Source organism: Urocitellus parryii, chromosome 6 (assembly GCF_045843805.1).
Source record: "Urocitellus parryii isolate mUroPar1 chromosome 6, mUroPar1.hap1, whole genome shotgun sequence".
Lineage (NCBI taxonomy): Eukaryota > Metazoa > Chordata > Mammalia > Rodentia > Sciuridae > Urocitellus > Urocitellus parryii.
Window position 1 is genome coordinate 121,612,516 of NC_135536.1, and position 12,021 is coordinate 121,624,536.

Here is a 12,021-nt window from a genome sequence, read left to right on the forward strand (position 1 = left end):
GCACACCAATGAACACCTCTTCCAAGTCTAGCATACAGCAGGTACATAGTATTAATAATCATAGCACGTGTGAATGCTTTTTCAAAGCCTACAGATTGCTCTTTTGTACGCTAGATCTTTAACCCAGGCTCAAAGTACCCAGTGGCAGTGCATTTCAGTTTTATCCATGTGGAGGTATACATGGGCAATTCTTTGCTGAAATCAAGACACCATATCAAATAATGTTCTCTTGAAAAAATTCCTAGTGAGCAGCAATATCACCATGTGTCATTTCTCCTTGATTTATGGGATTACAGTGAATATAAAACCAGATAGAATCCTATAATTATAATTACATAAAAATTCTTACATCAGTCACGGATGTCAGTAAATCACTCTATTTCTTTCAGTGCTTTTGAAAATTCAAAGGCCTGGAGTTGGGGGACAGTTATGCCCGAAAAGAATTTTTAATCAGTCCTAATACCCAAAACATACCTGAAATCGCTGAGGCTTCACTTGAATTTTCTTGAGACCATTTGAGCGTGAGCAAATGTTTTCTCCCGAGAAGGGTAACAATGGGTTTTTACTTACTTTCCCGCCCTCGCCCCCTCGGACACTTTTATCACCTAGGAAAATGGATGGGAATGAAGAAAAGAGTGTTAGACCGGTTAGAAGCGGTCTCTTATCCTCCTTCATCTACTCCTCCTCCTAACCACTGTGTGTATGTTACTTCTGGGCAACCCGTTTCTAGACAGAAAGACTGATTTCTGGAGAAAAGCGGGAGACAAGTGACAGTCAAAAGCAGAGTCCTACGGAGTCAAAGCCCACGGATTCCGTGCTGTGGTGGCAGCAGCAGAGCGTGGGCCGCTTGCCCCCCAGGAGGGTGATCTGCCATGCAGAAGAACATAGGGAGAGGAACCTGCTGGGGAGTGGCTTCCGTCTCCCCTGGGCTGTGACACAGGCTCGGGGCACGAGGGAAGTGCGACTTGCGCCCTTACGAGGGACCGGAGGGAGGGCTAGAGATGCTCCCTTTCCCGTCTACTCAGCGCGCACGCGCAGCGGGAGGAAAGGGCCCAGCCCATCCCGAACGCGGCTGCGCACTGGGTTGCCCGGTTCCCCTGGTCGCTTGCCCTCCCGGAAGCTCTGCGAGTTACTGGTGCCACGTCTATCCTAGCCCGTCCTCCCGGGTCCTCGCAGCGGCAGCACCGGAGCAGCGGCCCTGCGGACAGGACCCACAGCATCATGGGCCGCGCGGCCCTGCGCTCCGCCTTGCTGCTGCTGTTGCTCCTGCACCGGGCTGAGCGGCTGCGGGGCTCCGAACTCACCTTTGAGCTGCCGGACAACGCCAAGCAGTGCTTCCACGAGGAGGTGGAGCAGGGCGTAAAGTTTTCCCTGGATTACCAGGTGAGGCCGGCTCCCGGCAGCACGCCCTCCTCCCTCCAGCTTCCATGGCTCAAATGGGCACTGTCGAGCCCTGACTAGAGTGACTGGAATTAGCCAAAGAAGCTGCAGCGGGTGGGAATCACTCGGCACCAGTTGACTTCCTCGTGAATAGGAAGGTTTGGATCAGTCAGAGCCCACCCTAGACCAACTGGGCTGGCATGGAGAGGTCCAGATGCGGGTCCTGCTTCTGTAGGGTTGGCAGACGGCTTTCTCAGGCTCCTTCTACTCTAATGAACGCCAGTACTAATCACCTGGCCAGTCTGCCCCAGGTTACTTTGGACCGCCTGGTCCCTGCAGATACGAGAAATGGCAGGGAGAGGAAGTGGGTTCATAGTTGTGTCAGTCCAACGTTTAAAGTTGGGGTCAGAGTAAGCGTTGCACAAATGAGAAGGAGGGCTTTGGAAAGGTCTCAGCGTGGGCTTTGAGCCATGGCAGTGTTCACCAGGATAGCCATGTAGCTGTACAATTTGGCTCATACCATATGGCTCAGAAAAGCCAGCTCCTGCCCTCCTGACTCTATTAAGAGATCTTGTGGTTCATAGGTGCTTGAGTGAGGGTCTGCCTCCAAGGTTTAGTGAGCAGATAGATCTGTGGTTGCAGGGATGAGGGGCCACATGCCAGAAGTGAGGTGGCACAGGCAGCAGGAATGGGGCAAACTATTGACTGGCCCTTCTGTAGTTAGAAGCACTGAAGGAGACTTGTGTGGGACAATTTATATGTGATAGATTTGTCCGTTTTCATATCTATGTGGACAATATCAAATTGTGTATGTCTAACAAAGCACAGTAACAAGACAGCATAAAAGATAATTGTGTGACTGGAGGGGACTGAGAAGTCATCTGGTCTCTGCCAGGGCAGGAATCCCCTATTAAGGAGTGTCTGGTTTGGGTTTAAACACCCAGCAATAGGATGCTTACTGCTTTACACAAACAAGCTGAACAGCTGCAAAAGCTTTTATCTGGACAAAGAAACATGTTAAGTTTGGAAGCAGATGGAGGCTGTGACCAACCATGGTCACAACCATCAATTACCTGTGTGATTTTGTCCGTTGGTGGATCTTACTTTTCTTGTGTGTAGAAGGAAAGGTGTCTTCCTCCTCCAACACTCAGATTCTATGAATGCTTTAGTCATTATTTGCTTTCTCCTTGCACTTCAACAGTGATAACATTATTAAAAGTTAGTGGATCCATTCAGCAAGCCAAGAATGGCACATGCTTGGTATGAGTGTGTGTGTGTGTGTGTTTCTGTGTCTTCCTGGAAGAGCAAAGCAGTGCAATACATACAGCATCTGTTCTTGCCCCAGGTGGCTCAAAGACATCATCACCTTCAGTGGGCCAATATGCAATCTGAGGTTTGTCCTGTAATGGGCTTCTTGGGGCCTGGGCTGTATGTCAGATATTGTGCTAATCACTATATGTACATGCACAACACATACCCATACATATAATACATATATACACAAATGTACATATATATGTATGTATGTATATATAATAATAATAATAATAAGTATTTTTATTATTATTTGCAGTTCTGGAGATGGAACCCAGGGCCTTGTACATGCTAGGCATGTGCTCTACCACTGAGCTACCCCTGTAATGCTAAGCACTTTAGATGTGCTACCTCATGGTATCTTTACCATGATCTTATGAGGTTGGCACTACTATTATCTCTCTTTTACAGATGAAGACATGTCCTTAAATAGTAACTTGCCCAGGTTCAAACAGTTAATGAGTGGCAGTGATCTAAAGAAGTCACTTTCTCCATCTTGGGATTGAACAGATAAACAGTGGCATCCAGTTGCCTTGAGACAATTTCTTGGGCATCCTTTCCTTCATCTTCCTCCTGATTTCTGAAAGCTGAAAGCCTTATCAGCCCAAGCTATGAAGAGCAGTTATCCAGGGGTGTATTCATTCATGCTGCAGAATAGTGCAGTGCTTAAGTATTTGGGAGATGGTGGCAACAACTGTCAGGTCAAATTCCAGGTCTACCTCATTTTTCTGTGTCACCTTAGGCCATTTATTTAACCTGGGACCTTCAGTTTCTTCTGCAAAATGGGAGAAACTAGGCCTGTACTACAGAGCACAAGCTTTGGAGTTAGGCAGACCTGGATATCGGCCCTGGCACTTTCAAGCAGAGTAACCATGACCAGTTTCAGCAAAATGGGAAATGCCCTAGCACTTGCCTCAGAGGTTGTGATGATTAAATGACAGAAGTGTTGGTAGAGTCTGGTCACTCTGTGGTCAGCATTTGGTAAGTGTTGGCTGCCCCCCTGGTAACGGCCGACTTTTTGTGGTTGTTAGGTCATCACTGGAGGCCACTACGATGTTGACTGCTATGTGGAGGACCCTGTGGGGAACATCATCTACAAGGAAACCAAGAAGCAATATGACAGCTTCACGTACCAGGCCGAGGTCAAAGGCGTTTATCAGTTTTGCTTCAGTAATGAGTTTTCTACCTTCTCTCACAAGACTGTCTACTTTGACTTCCAAGTGGGTGATGAACCCCCCATTCTCCCAGACATGGGGAACAAAGTCACAGCTCTCACCCAGGTGAGTGACATCAACAGTGACAGATCCAGTGTTAGTATGTTCCTCCTCTTCTGTCATTATCTTGGCTAATGGGCAGAGTCACCATCTAGCACTAAAAGATCCTGTGTTCTCCATCTGATCTTCCTTTCTGTTCTTTAACCAGATCCCTATAGTATCTGACATTCCTGCCTCTACCTCATTCCCACTCAGACTTTCTTTCATGCAATGCCCTTTTGAAGTACCTGTGTTATGTGCCTCTGCTTATATGATGGGCCTGTATCATAAAGAACAAAGTCCTACTTTTTTAGTGTATTAGTGAGGGTAACAGCTGCTGAGCAGATATACTTCAAATGTCAATGCCTTAACACAATAGAAGTTCATTCTCACTCATGATAATCTAGAGAAGGCTAATGGGAGTTCTCCTCCTCGATGTGAGTTAGGAATCCAGGTTCTTTCTTTTTCCTCATCTTTCTGGCTTGCCTGGGGCTTTGGGGCCCTCTGCTTCTAGCCACCAAAATCAGAAAAGATCCACTTCTGCTTGTCCCATTGGTGAACACTGGTCATGGGGCAAATCTGTATGAAAGGAGGGCTGGCAAGTTCAGTCCTGGGAGGGCAGTCACCTCTTAGTAACAACTCCACACTGTGGAAGAGAGATAATGACATTTTTGGAGGATAGTCACCTCTGTCCCCCATGGCTCTCAGGTGTAATTATTATCTGACCCCCACCCTCCTCCATCAGTCTTCCTTCCTGCTATTTAAGCACCTCTTTGACTGTTGTATGCAGGCTGGGGACTTCCTGAGGGCCAGGACTCTGGTATTTACCTTTGTATCCTCAGTTCAAGAGGCATGGCACCAAAAAAATACTCACCAAATATTTGTCAAATGACTGAATGTCAAGGCCAGGGAAACCTGTAAGACAGGAATAACCACCTGTAGTTGCACTTACTCAAGAACCAAAGCCAGAGTGTATTGAATCTCCAAGGAGGCATGTAACCTTCTGGGTTGCCCTTCAGGGTGGCCATGTGCTATGTGGCTTTGGTCATACTCATCAAATCCTATAGGCTGCACATCCTTAAACAATATAGTAACCACTGTCTACATTTGGCTATTTAAATTAATTGAAATTGAATGAAAAATTCACATTCTCATTTGTACTTTAACAACATGTAATAATAAGTAGTCACAAGTGGCTGGTGGCCACACGTAGAAAGTTCCACTGGACAGCACTGGCTTTGACTAGACCACATGAATGCCTTTAGAAGATGTAGCTGAGAGTCTGTATGTGTGTAAGATCTTTTGCAGTTGCTGATCTTGAGAGAGTTCTGTTGGTCACTGATGAAACAGCTTTCTTTTGGAAGATTTTGTAAGTCTGAGGTGAAAGACTTTTGAGCCAGTGGAAAAACAAATTGGTAGAGAAAAGTCTTTTTTTTTTCTTTTTTCTTTTTCTTTTTTTTTTTTTTTGAGAGAGAGAGAGAGAGAGAGAGAGAGAGAGAGAGAGAGAGAGAATTTTAATATTTATTTTTTAGTTTTCGGCGGACACAACATCTTTGTTTGTATGTGGTGCTGAGGAATCGAACCTGGGCCGCATGCATGCCAGGCGAGCGGGCTACCGTTTGAGCCACATCCCCAGCCCGAGAAAAGTCTTAATAGGTTAGATCAGTAGAGAAGTTCTCTCTGGAGCCTGAGAATTACAGTCCGATTCTGTTGCATCGAAGAGACTTGGACTTCTCCTACCTCTGAGAACATCCTCTTTGCTCTTACCCAGCCTCAAAAGGAGGCATTTCCTTCCTTCTCTGTAGCTTGATCCCTCTGCCTTGAAGGGGATGTGTGTTCAGGAAGAGGGCTCTTACAGTGGTGGACATGCTAGAATAGATGATGCTGTCCCTGTCCCTGTGTTGGGAGGCCTGCGGGGAATGCGGTCCTTTTTTTACCAGTTAGCCATGAAGCTCTAGAGCTCTGTGGTCTGAGCTGCGATTGAAGGGTCTCAGGGAAGGCACCCATTAATTCTTCCAAGAGAGTGAGGAGGGCCTCTCAAAAGACCTGTAGATCAAAGGTGAAAATATGGAAGCTGCCTAGGAATGTGTCTGCCACAGGAGAAGGAAGGGGCTCCCACATGGAGGGTAGAATAGGTGGAATTCCCACAATGTGAATTTTACTCTTCTTACCAGGCTGTTTTTATTTTGATTGTCACGGATCCCCTTTAGCCAGCATCTACTATCTCACATTCCCCCAGAAGCAGGCTGGAGGAATTGCCTCACTGGAATTTTTGAATGAGCTAAAGAGATGTCTCTTAGACTAGCAGTAATGGAAAATCCCAGCAGATGGGGAGGTGGCATGTTTGTGCTTCCAAGTATCTGTGATTCTTGATGATGTACTTGAGGTCTTTTGGGGTGCTTATGCCAGGTCCTAAAGATGTGATATGGTTTGGATATGGTTTGCATCCATAGGTTCATCTGTTGGAGGTTTGGTACTCAGTGTAATAGTATTGAGAGGTAGTGGACCAGTATGCTGAATTCCCAGTCAGGACCCTGGTCCAAAGAACTCCCAGTCAAGAGGGTCCAATATACACAGTGAGTTTCTGAGTGAATTTATGATAGAAACAAACTTGGAGGATGGATTTCTACCCTGGAGAACCAAATAATCCTTTCTTAGTCTTTAAAAGCAAAAACTGTGGATTTCTATAAATAAGACATGAGTCTTTGTATGTGTGTTTGCATGTATATGTTATATGTCTATGAATAGACACGTTCAAGCTATGACCATGTGTGTCTGTCTATCCCTCCCACAAGTTTCAAGAATGATCTCCTTTGTTACTAAGTCCTGTCATATCAGGACCTTAAATTTCCCCTCTTACCCAATGTAGTGACCTTAATGAGGCCTTCATCTTCTCTTACCAGCAGGATTGTAGCCACCTGAGTGTTTTCCAGACTGGTTCCCATACATATAATTCTACATCATGACTACCAGAGGTAGATCTTCTGAACGTGGGATTCTCATCCTGCCATTCTTCTGCCCATAGAGCTACAGATAAAGTCTTGACCTTTGAAGCCCTTTGTTGTGAGTTTCTACTTGCCACAACTTCTTTCCCATATGTCCTCACCACTATATCAGACCCTGATTCCAGGCCAGTACCTGAACATACTGGGCCTGTTCCTTGAGCTGGCGCCCAGTCTACCTCTGCCCAGTTCCTTCTGATGCATAGGGACCATATCACCTTTCTGTCCACATGACATTTCTCCACTTCTTATCCATGGATCAGGATGAGTACATGCAAAAGAAACCCTGAGCTTTGGGAGGTGGACCAGATACCACTTGGATAGAAGGTGCTGCCCTGTAGATGCAAGGGCTAAAGGGGAGCTTTTGTTCTAACATTTGTGTTCTAGTTTAGCTTCTAGAATGGCCCATAGTAAAGAATATCCAATGAAGCAAGAAAAGGGTAACACCATTTTTTTGGCCATAGTTTCCCATTTGCCTCTTGGAAATGTTTGGTATGATAGAGAAACAAGGGTTCTTAGAGAGGTTACATGGTGACTCAGTGTCCTCTAGCTTCTTATGTTCTATTTCAGAAATAGTTTGCTTTTGGAGTTTAGGAGCTAAAACAAGTATCTTGTGGATGCTTAATGAATAGAACTCACTATTGGGATAGAAAATTCTAGGTTTTGTATTTGCTGGTGTTTTCGAGGTCGCCTCTGAGTAAGAAGTCATGTTCTTCTGCAAGCATAACCTATTGGTTGTCTGCTACTGAATAACTAATTAACATAGAGTGACTGAAAACCCTGCCCATTTATTACCTGTTAGCTTTGGATGCTGGAAATCTGGGCAAGCTCAGCTGGTTCTCTGCTCGAGGTCTGTAAAATGAAAGTGGAGGCGTTGGTCAGGTTAGGCTCTTATTCTGGGGAAGTGTCTGCTTTCACACTCATTCAGGTTGTGGGCAGGATTCAGTTCTGTGCAGATCCCTGATTTGTTGCCAACTATTGTGCTCTTAGCTATTTGAGTCTGTCTTCTGGTCCTTTTGGTGATTGCCACTTTCTGCAACCAGCTGGAGAAAGCCTTTACTTTAAGGGCTGTGTGAGTAGATCAGGCCACTGGATAATCTCCCATCTTAAGGACAACTGTGCCATATAACAGCATAGTTACAGGAGTGATACATCATCCACCTGCAGTTTCCTGGGAACAGAACTAGGAATATTGGGAGTACTAGGTGGGGACATTTTCAGAGTTCTGCCTACCACACAGAATATTTTAGCAGGGAAATTGTGAAGTAGTGTAGGAACGTATGTGTATATATGTGCATGTTTATATTTTTGCATGTTTTCATGAGAATTATTTCTCCTTATGTGTTTTGTGTTTATAATAAAACTGTAGGCGTCAATTGCATACTAAAATGAGTGGTAGAGTCAGAGACCAACATGGTTGTTCTAGTTCACACTGCTGTTTATTAGCCGGGTGACCTTGGAGACAATTCATGTAGCCTCTTTGAGCTTCGATTTCCTCATCAGTACATTGGGTGAGCAGGCAATCAGCCCTCCCTAACATTGGGTGGGATCATCATGTCTTTCAAGGCACTGGGAGATTCAATAAAAGAACAGAGGGTAATGCTTGCAGGCATAGCCCCAGGAGTCAGTGGAGTGAGGTCAGGTCTCTGCCAGTACCAACAGTGTGACTGGTTACCCTCTCTGTGCCTCAGGCTTATTCCTAGGAGTAAGTGAAACCATGTAAAACCCTTAGCACAGACACCTAATTAGCATTCAGTGGATATTGACGGCCTTGGCTGTTTGCTGGATTCCACTCAGCCGGTCTCAGGGTTATCAATGTGACAGTTTTTGTCTTCCTTCCCAGATGGAGTCTGCCTGTGTGACCATTCATGAGGCTCTGAAGACAGTGATCGACTCACAGACGCATTACCGGCTCCGAGAGGCCCAGGACCGAGCCCGCGCAGAGGACCTGAATAGCCGAGTTTCTTACTGGTCTGTTGGGGAGACTATCGCCCTGTTTGTGGTCAGCTTCAGTCAGGTGCTGCTGCTGAAAAGCTTCTTCACAGAAAAACGACCTGTCAACAGGGCAATCCGCTCATAGCGGAGGCATGCTGCCCCAGGGACTCTCACCTTCCAGGGTGGAGCAGCTCTGTGGGTCATGGGCTCCTGCTGGGCTGGGTCGAGGCGAAACTGCAGGGAGAGCACAGGTGGCTTGCTGGCATGGCAGCACCTGGCTTCCATGTTCTCGCCTGATCATTGCACCCCAGCAGCCAAAGCTCACAGCCCAGGAATCTGAAGGCATCCTGTTTCATTATATGTGTAACTTTGACCAAAACTAGTGTTTACAATCAGGCTAGGGGTTGGCCACTGTGGGAGGGCAGGCAGGCAGCAATGCAGCTGCCTGGCCAGGGGAGGAACCCCAAGTGCCTGGGCCTCCAGGGTAGCTTAGGGCTCTGCCTCTTCTCCATGATGTGTGGGCCCTTTGGCTTTTGTGGCCTCTTCTGTGTGGGAAGAAAGGGGCTCTCAGTTCTTTCTAGTCTTTCCTCCGTGGATCTCTCTGTACTTGAGGAAACCAGGCCTACCCCGAGGTAAACAAGAGTCAGCCGTGCAGGAAGGACCCAGATGATGACTGGGTGCTCTCTGTTAGCTGTGTATCTCTTAGGAGGCAAAACTGTGGCTAATAAAAACTAGGTGAACACCATGGAGAAGTATGCTTTATTTCTTTGCCATAAAGGAGCTCACAGCTTTATGGGGAGCAGGGGTGTGTTATGAACAGTGTGGTAGAGCAGATGGTGGCCTATAGCTGTGTATAGGTTGCTGTGTACACAGGTGTGTAGAAAGGTCAGGATATCACTCCTCCCAGGTGAAAGGATACAGGGAATAGGAATTCTTGCTGTTCATGTCACTCACCAGGCTGTGCAAAGGGTCTTTGCAAATGCTGTTTCCTCTGTGAATCCCCCAGCCCTGATATCTGCATGATTGGCTCTGTAATTTCCTGCTAATAAGACATCAACTTATCAGTGGAGTTTCCCCTGACCTCAGTATTCAGGACAGCACCATCTTGCCTTCTCCTGCCCTCCTTTCCATTAGGAAGAAGTTAATGCACACTGACCAGACATCTACATAGGAGGTCTGGAGGGAAGATTCAGTGTCATTCTAAAGGAAACCTACCAAGGAATCTGAAACCCTGGGCTGCCTGGCAGGTGTTAATAATACCTTGTGGGAAAGGAAGTTAAGTAAACAGTCCTTTTAAATAAAAGATGAGCCCTGAAAGTTCTATGACTTAGCTTGATTGGAAGATAAATACTGTTGTGTTTCTCTCATGTGTTTGATGGCATTTCTTTGCTGTTTCTTATTTTTATACTGAGTGCTGGATGTGTAAGTGTTATTTATGAATTTAGGGCAGAATGAAAGACACTACAGCAAGTACCTGTGATTCTTACAGGTTCCCTGGCCACCTGCCCTTCAAAAGCCGCTTTTCCTTCCTAACCTGAGGGAACCACCAATCTGAATGTAGCGTTTCTTAGTCACAGAGGAGCTCAAAGAAGTGAAGGGCATCATTCTAATAAAACTCCTTGTCTCTCTTTTATAAGAACAATATTCTCCCTCCCTGAAAAAGTATAGGACCGTGTTGGTGACCGTGTTTTACTTGTATAACCTTATAATAATTCATCCAGAAATATACAAATTAGGAGGTAGAAGCCTTGTCCTATTCATTGAGTTAGGAGATAATTTTTTGTAATAAAATTTACTTTTAGTATTTACTATTTACATATTTTTGATCAACTATAACAATGAAAATAGTCAGAAGTATTTTTAATACTTAGAGATTTACATTGCAGCATGTGAAGCAAACCTTAAATATTTTAAGTAGAGAAATTTGATAGGGTACTAAACAGGAATTTCAAATGTAAAAGGATACAGCTCTGTAGGAGAGGTGAAATGGAAGTATGAGTTTAAGAAGGAAAAGGAAAGATGGAAATTTCTGGCATGTATTTATAGATGATGATGGGTATCAAATAATTTTGATCTTTAGAGTCAATCAAAATTATAACTTTTAAAACTTTTTTTATACACTTATTTATTTATTTTTATGTGGTGCTAAGGATCCAACCCAGGGCCGCTGAGCCACAACCCCAGCCCAGAAATTGTGATATGACTTTTTAAAAAGTGCTTAGAATGTGTCAGAAAATATCCCTTAGTTCTTTAAATTCATGGTGAATATACTGGATTGGGTCTGATCCTTTTGAATTTGAACCTACCATGTACTAGTTTGAGTCTGCCTGGGCAACACTGAGCTCTGTCACAGGAGTATTGCCACTGGCAGGGCTTCTACATCGTTGGTGAGCAGAATTAGGATTCCCCCTGCTCCCAATAAAATCCATTTGAATTTGAGGCCTGGGTGCTTCTGACAGTTTGGAGGCATATCTATTAGCTTGTCCAGGCAATTGAGAATCTTCCTGGGAAGAGGGAGGATTTCCAAATCCAGAGGTTCAGCATTAAAGAAAAGGGAGAGGATTAAAAAAATCAAAGTCTGATGGAATGTTGTTGCTATATACCATAGATGTTAAGAAGGTAAAATGTACGCAAAGAAATTCCCTCAAAGTAATTATGAATCTAGATGGCAGACTGGGCCTGGCTCCAAAGACCAAGTTAGTATGTGATGCTGACTCCAGACACCAAAAACAGCTGATTCTGGCTGCCTTGTGATGAGCTGTCTGGCAGCCAAATGACTGTATGACAAGAAAGAGCTTTAATTCTTTTTTTTTTTTTTTAAATATTTATTTATTTTTAGTTCTTGGCGGACACAACATCTTTGTTTGTTTGTGGTGCTGAGGATCGAACCCGGGCCGCACGCATGCCAGGCGAGCGCGCTACCGCTTGAGCCACATCCCCAGCCCCAAGAGCTTTAATTCTTAAGCCCAGGCGACTCTGCTGTCAGACACCCTCCACAAGATAACCCACTGTCATGTATTTAAAAAATAAAATCAATTAAATATTTTTTAAAAGACAATTTTCCAAAAAGGGTAAAATCATAAGCCACAGGTATCAGATGAATACATGCTAAAGATTTTATTTTACCCATCAATCAT

General features: G+C 44.9%; 1 protein-coding gene across 3 annotated transcripts; it reads left to right on the forward strand.

The window, feature by feature from the left end:
* Positions 1-1,116: 1,116 nt before the first annotated feature.
* On the forward strand, positions 1,117-10,246 carry Tmed3 (transmembrane p24 trafficking protein 3). Of its 3 annotated transcripts, none has more exons than XM_026400505.2 (4): positions 1,117-1,383; positions 3,726-3,974; positions 8,793-8,920; positions 10,019-10,246. In XM_026400505.2, the coding sequence occupies exons 1-4, from the start codon at positions 1,222-1,224 to the stop codon at positions 10,053-10,055; spliced, it is 576 nt and encodes a 191-aa protein (XP_026256290.2). In that variant the 5' UTR covers positions 1,117-1,221; the 3' UTR covers positions 10,056-10,246. The 3 variants fall into 3 exon arrangements, with proteins under 3 accessions (XP_026256290.2, XP_026256291.2, XP_026256289.2); XM_026400506.2 differs by having other exon boundaries at positions 10,023-10,039; XM_026400504.2 differs by lacking the exon at positions 10,019-10,246 and having other exon boundaries at positions 8,793-9,629.
* The last annotated feature ends 1,775 nt before the right edge of the window (positions 10,247-12,021 follow it).

Excerpts from the sequence above, each read along its gene's own strand:
- Tmed3 (XM_026400504.2), top strand. The coding sequence starts at position 1,222 with ATGGGCCGCGCGGCCCTGCGCTCCGCCTTGCTGCTGCTGTTGCTCCTG. Across the intron at positions 1,384-3,725 it reads AGTTTTCCCTGGATTACCAG|GTCATCACTGGAGGCCACTA; the intron begins GTGAGGCCGGCT and ends TGTGGTTGTTAG. Across the intron at positions 3,975-8,792 it reads AAGTCACAGCTCTCACCCAG|ATGGAGTCTGCCTGTGTGAC; the intron begins GTGAGTGACATC and ends CTTCCTTCCCAG.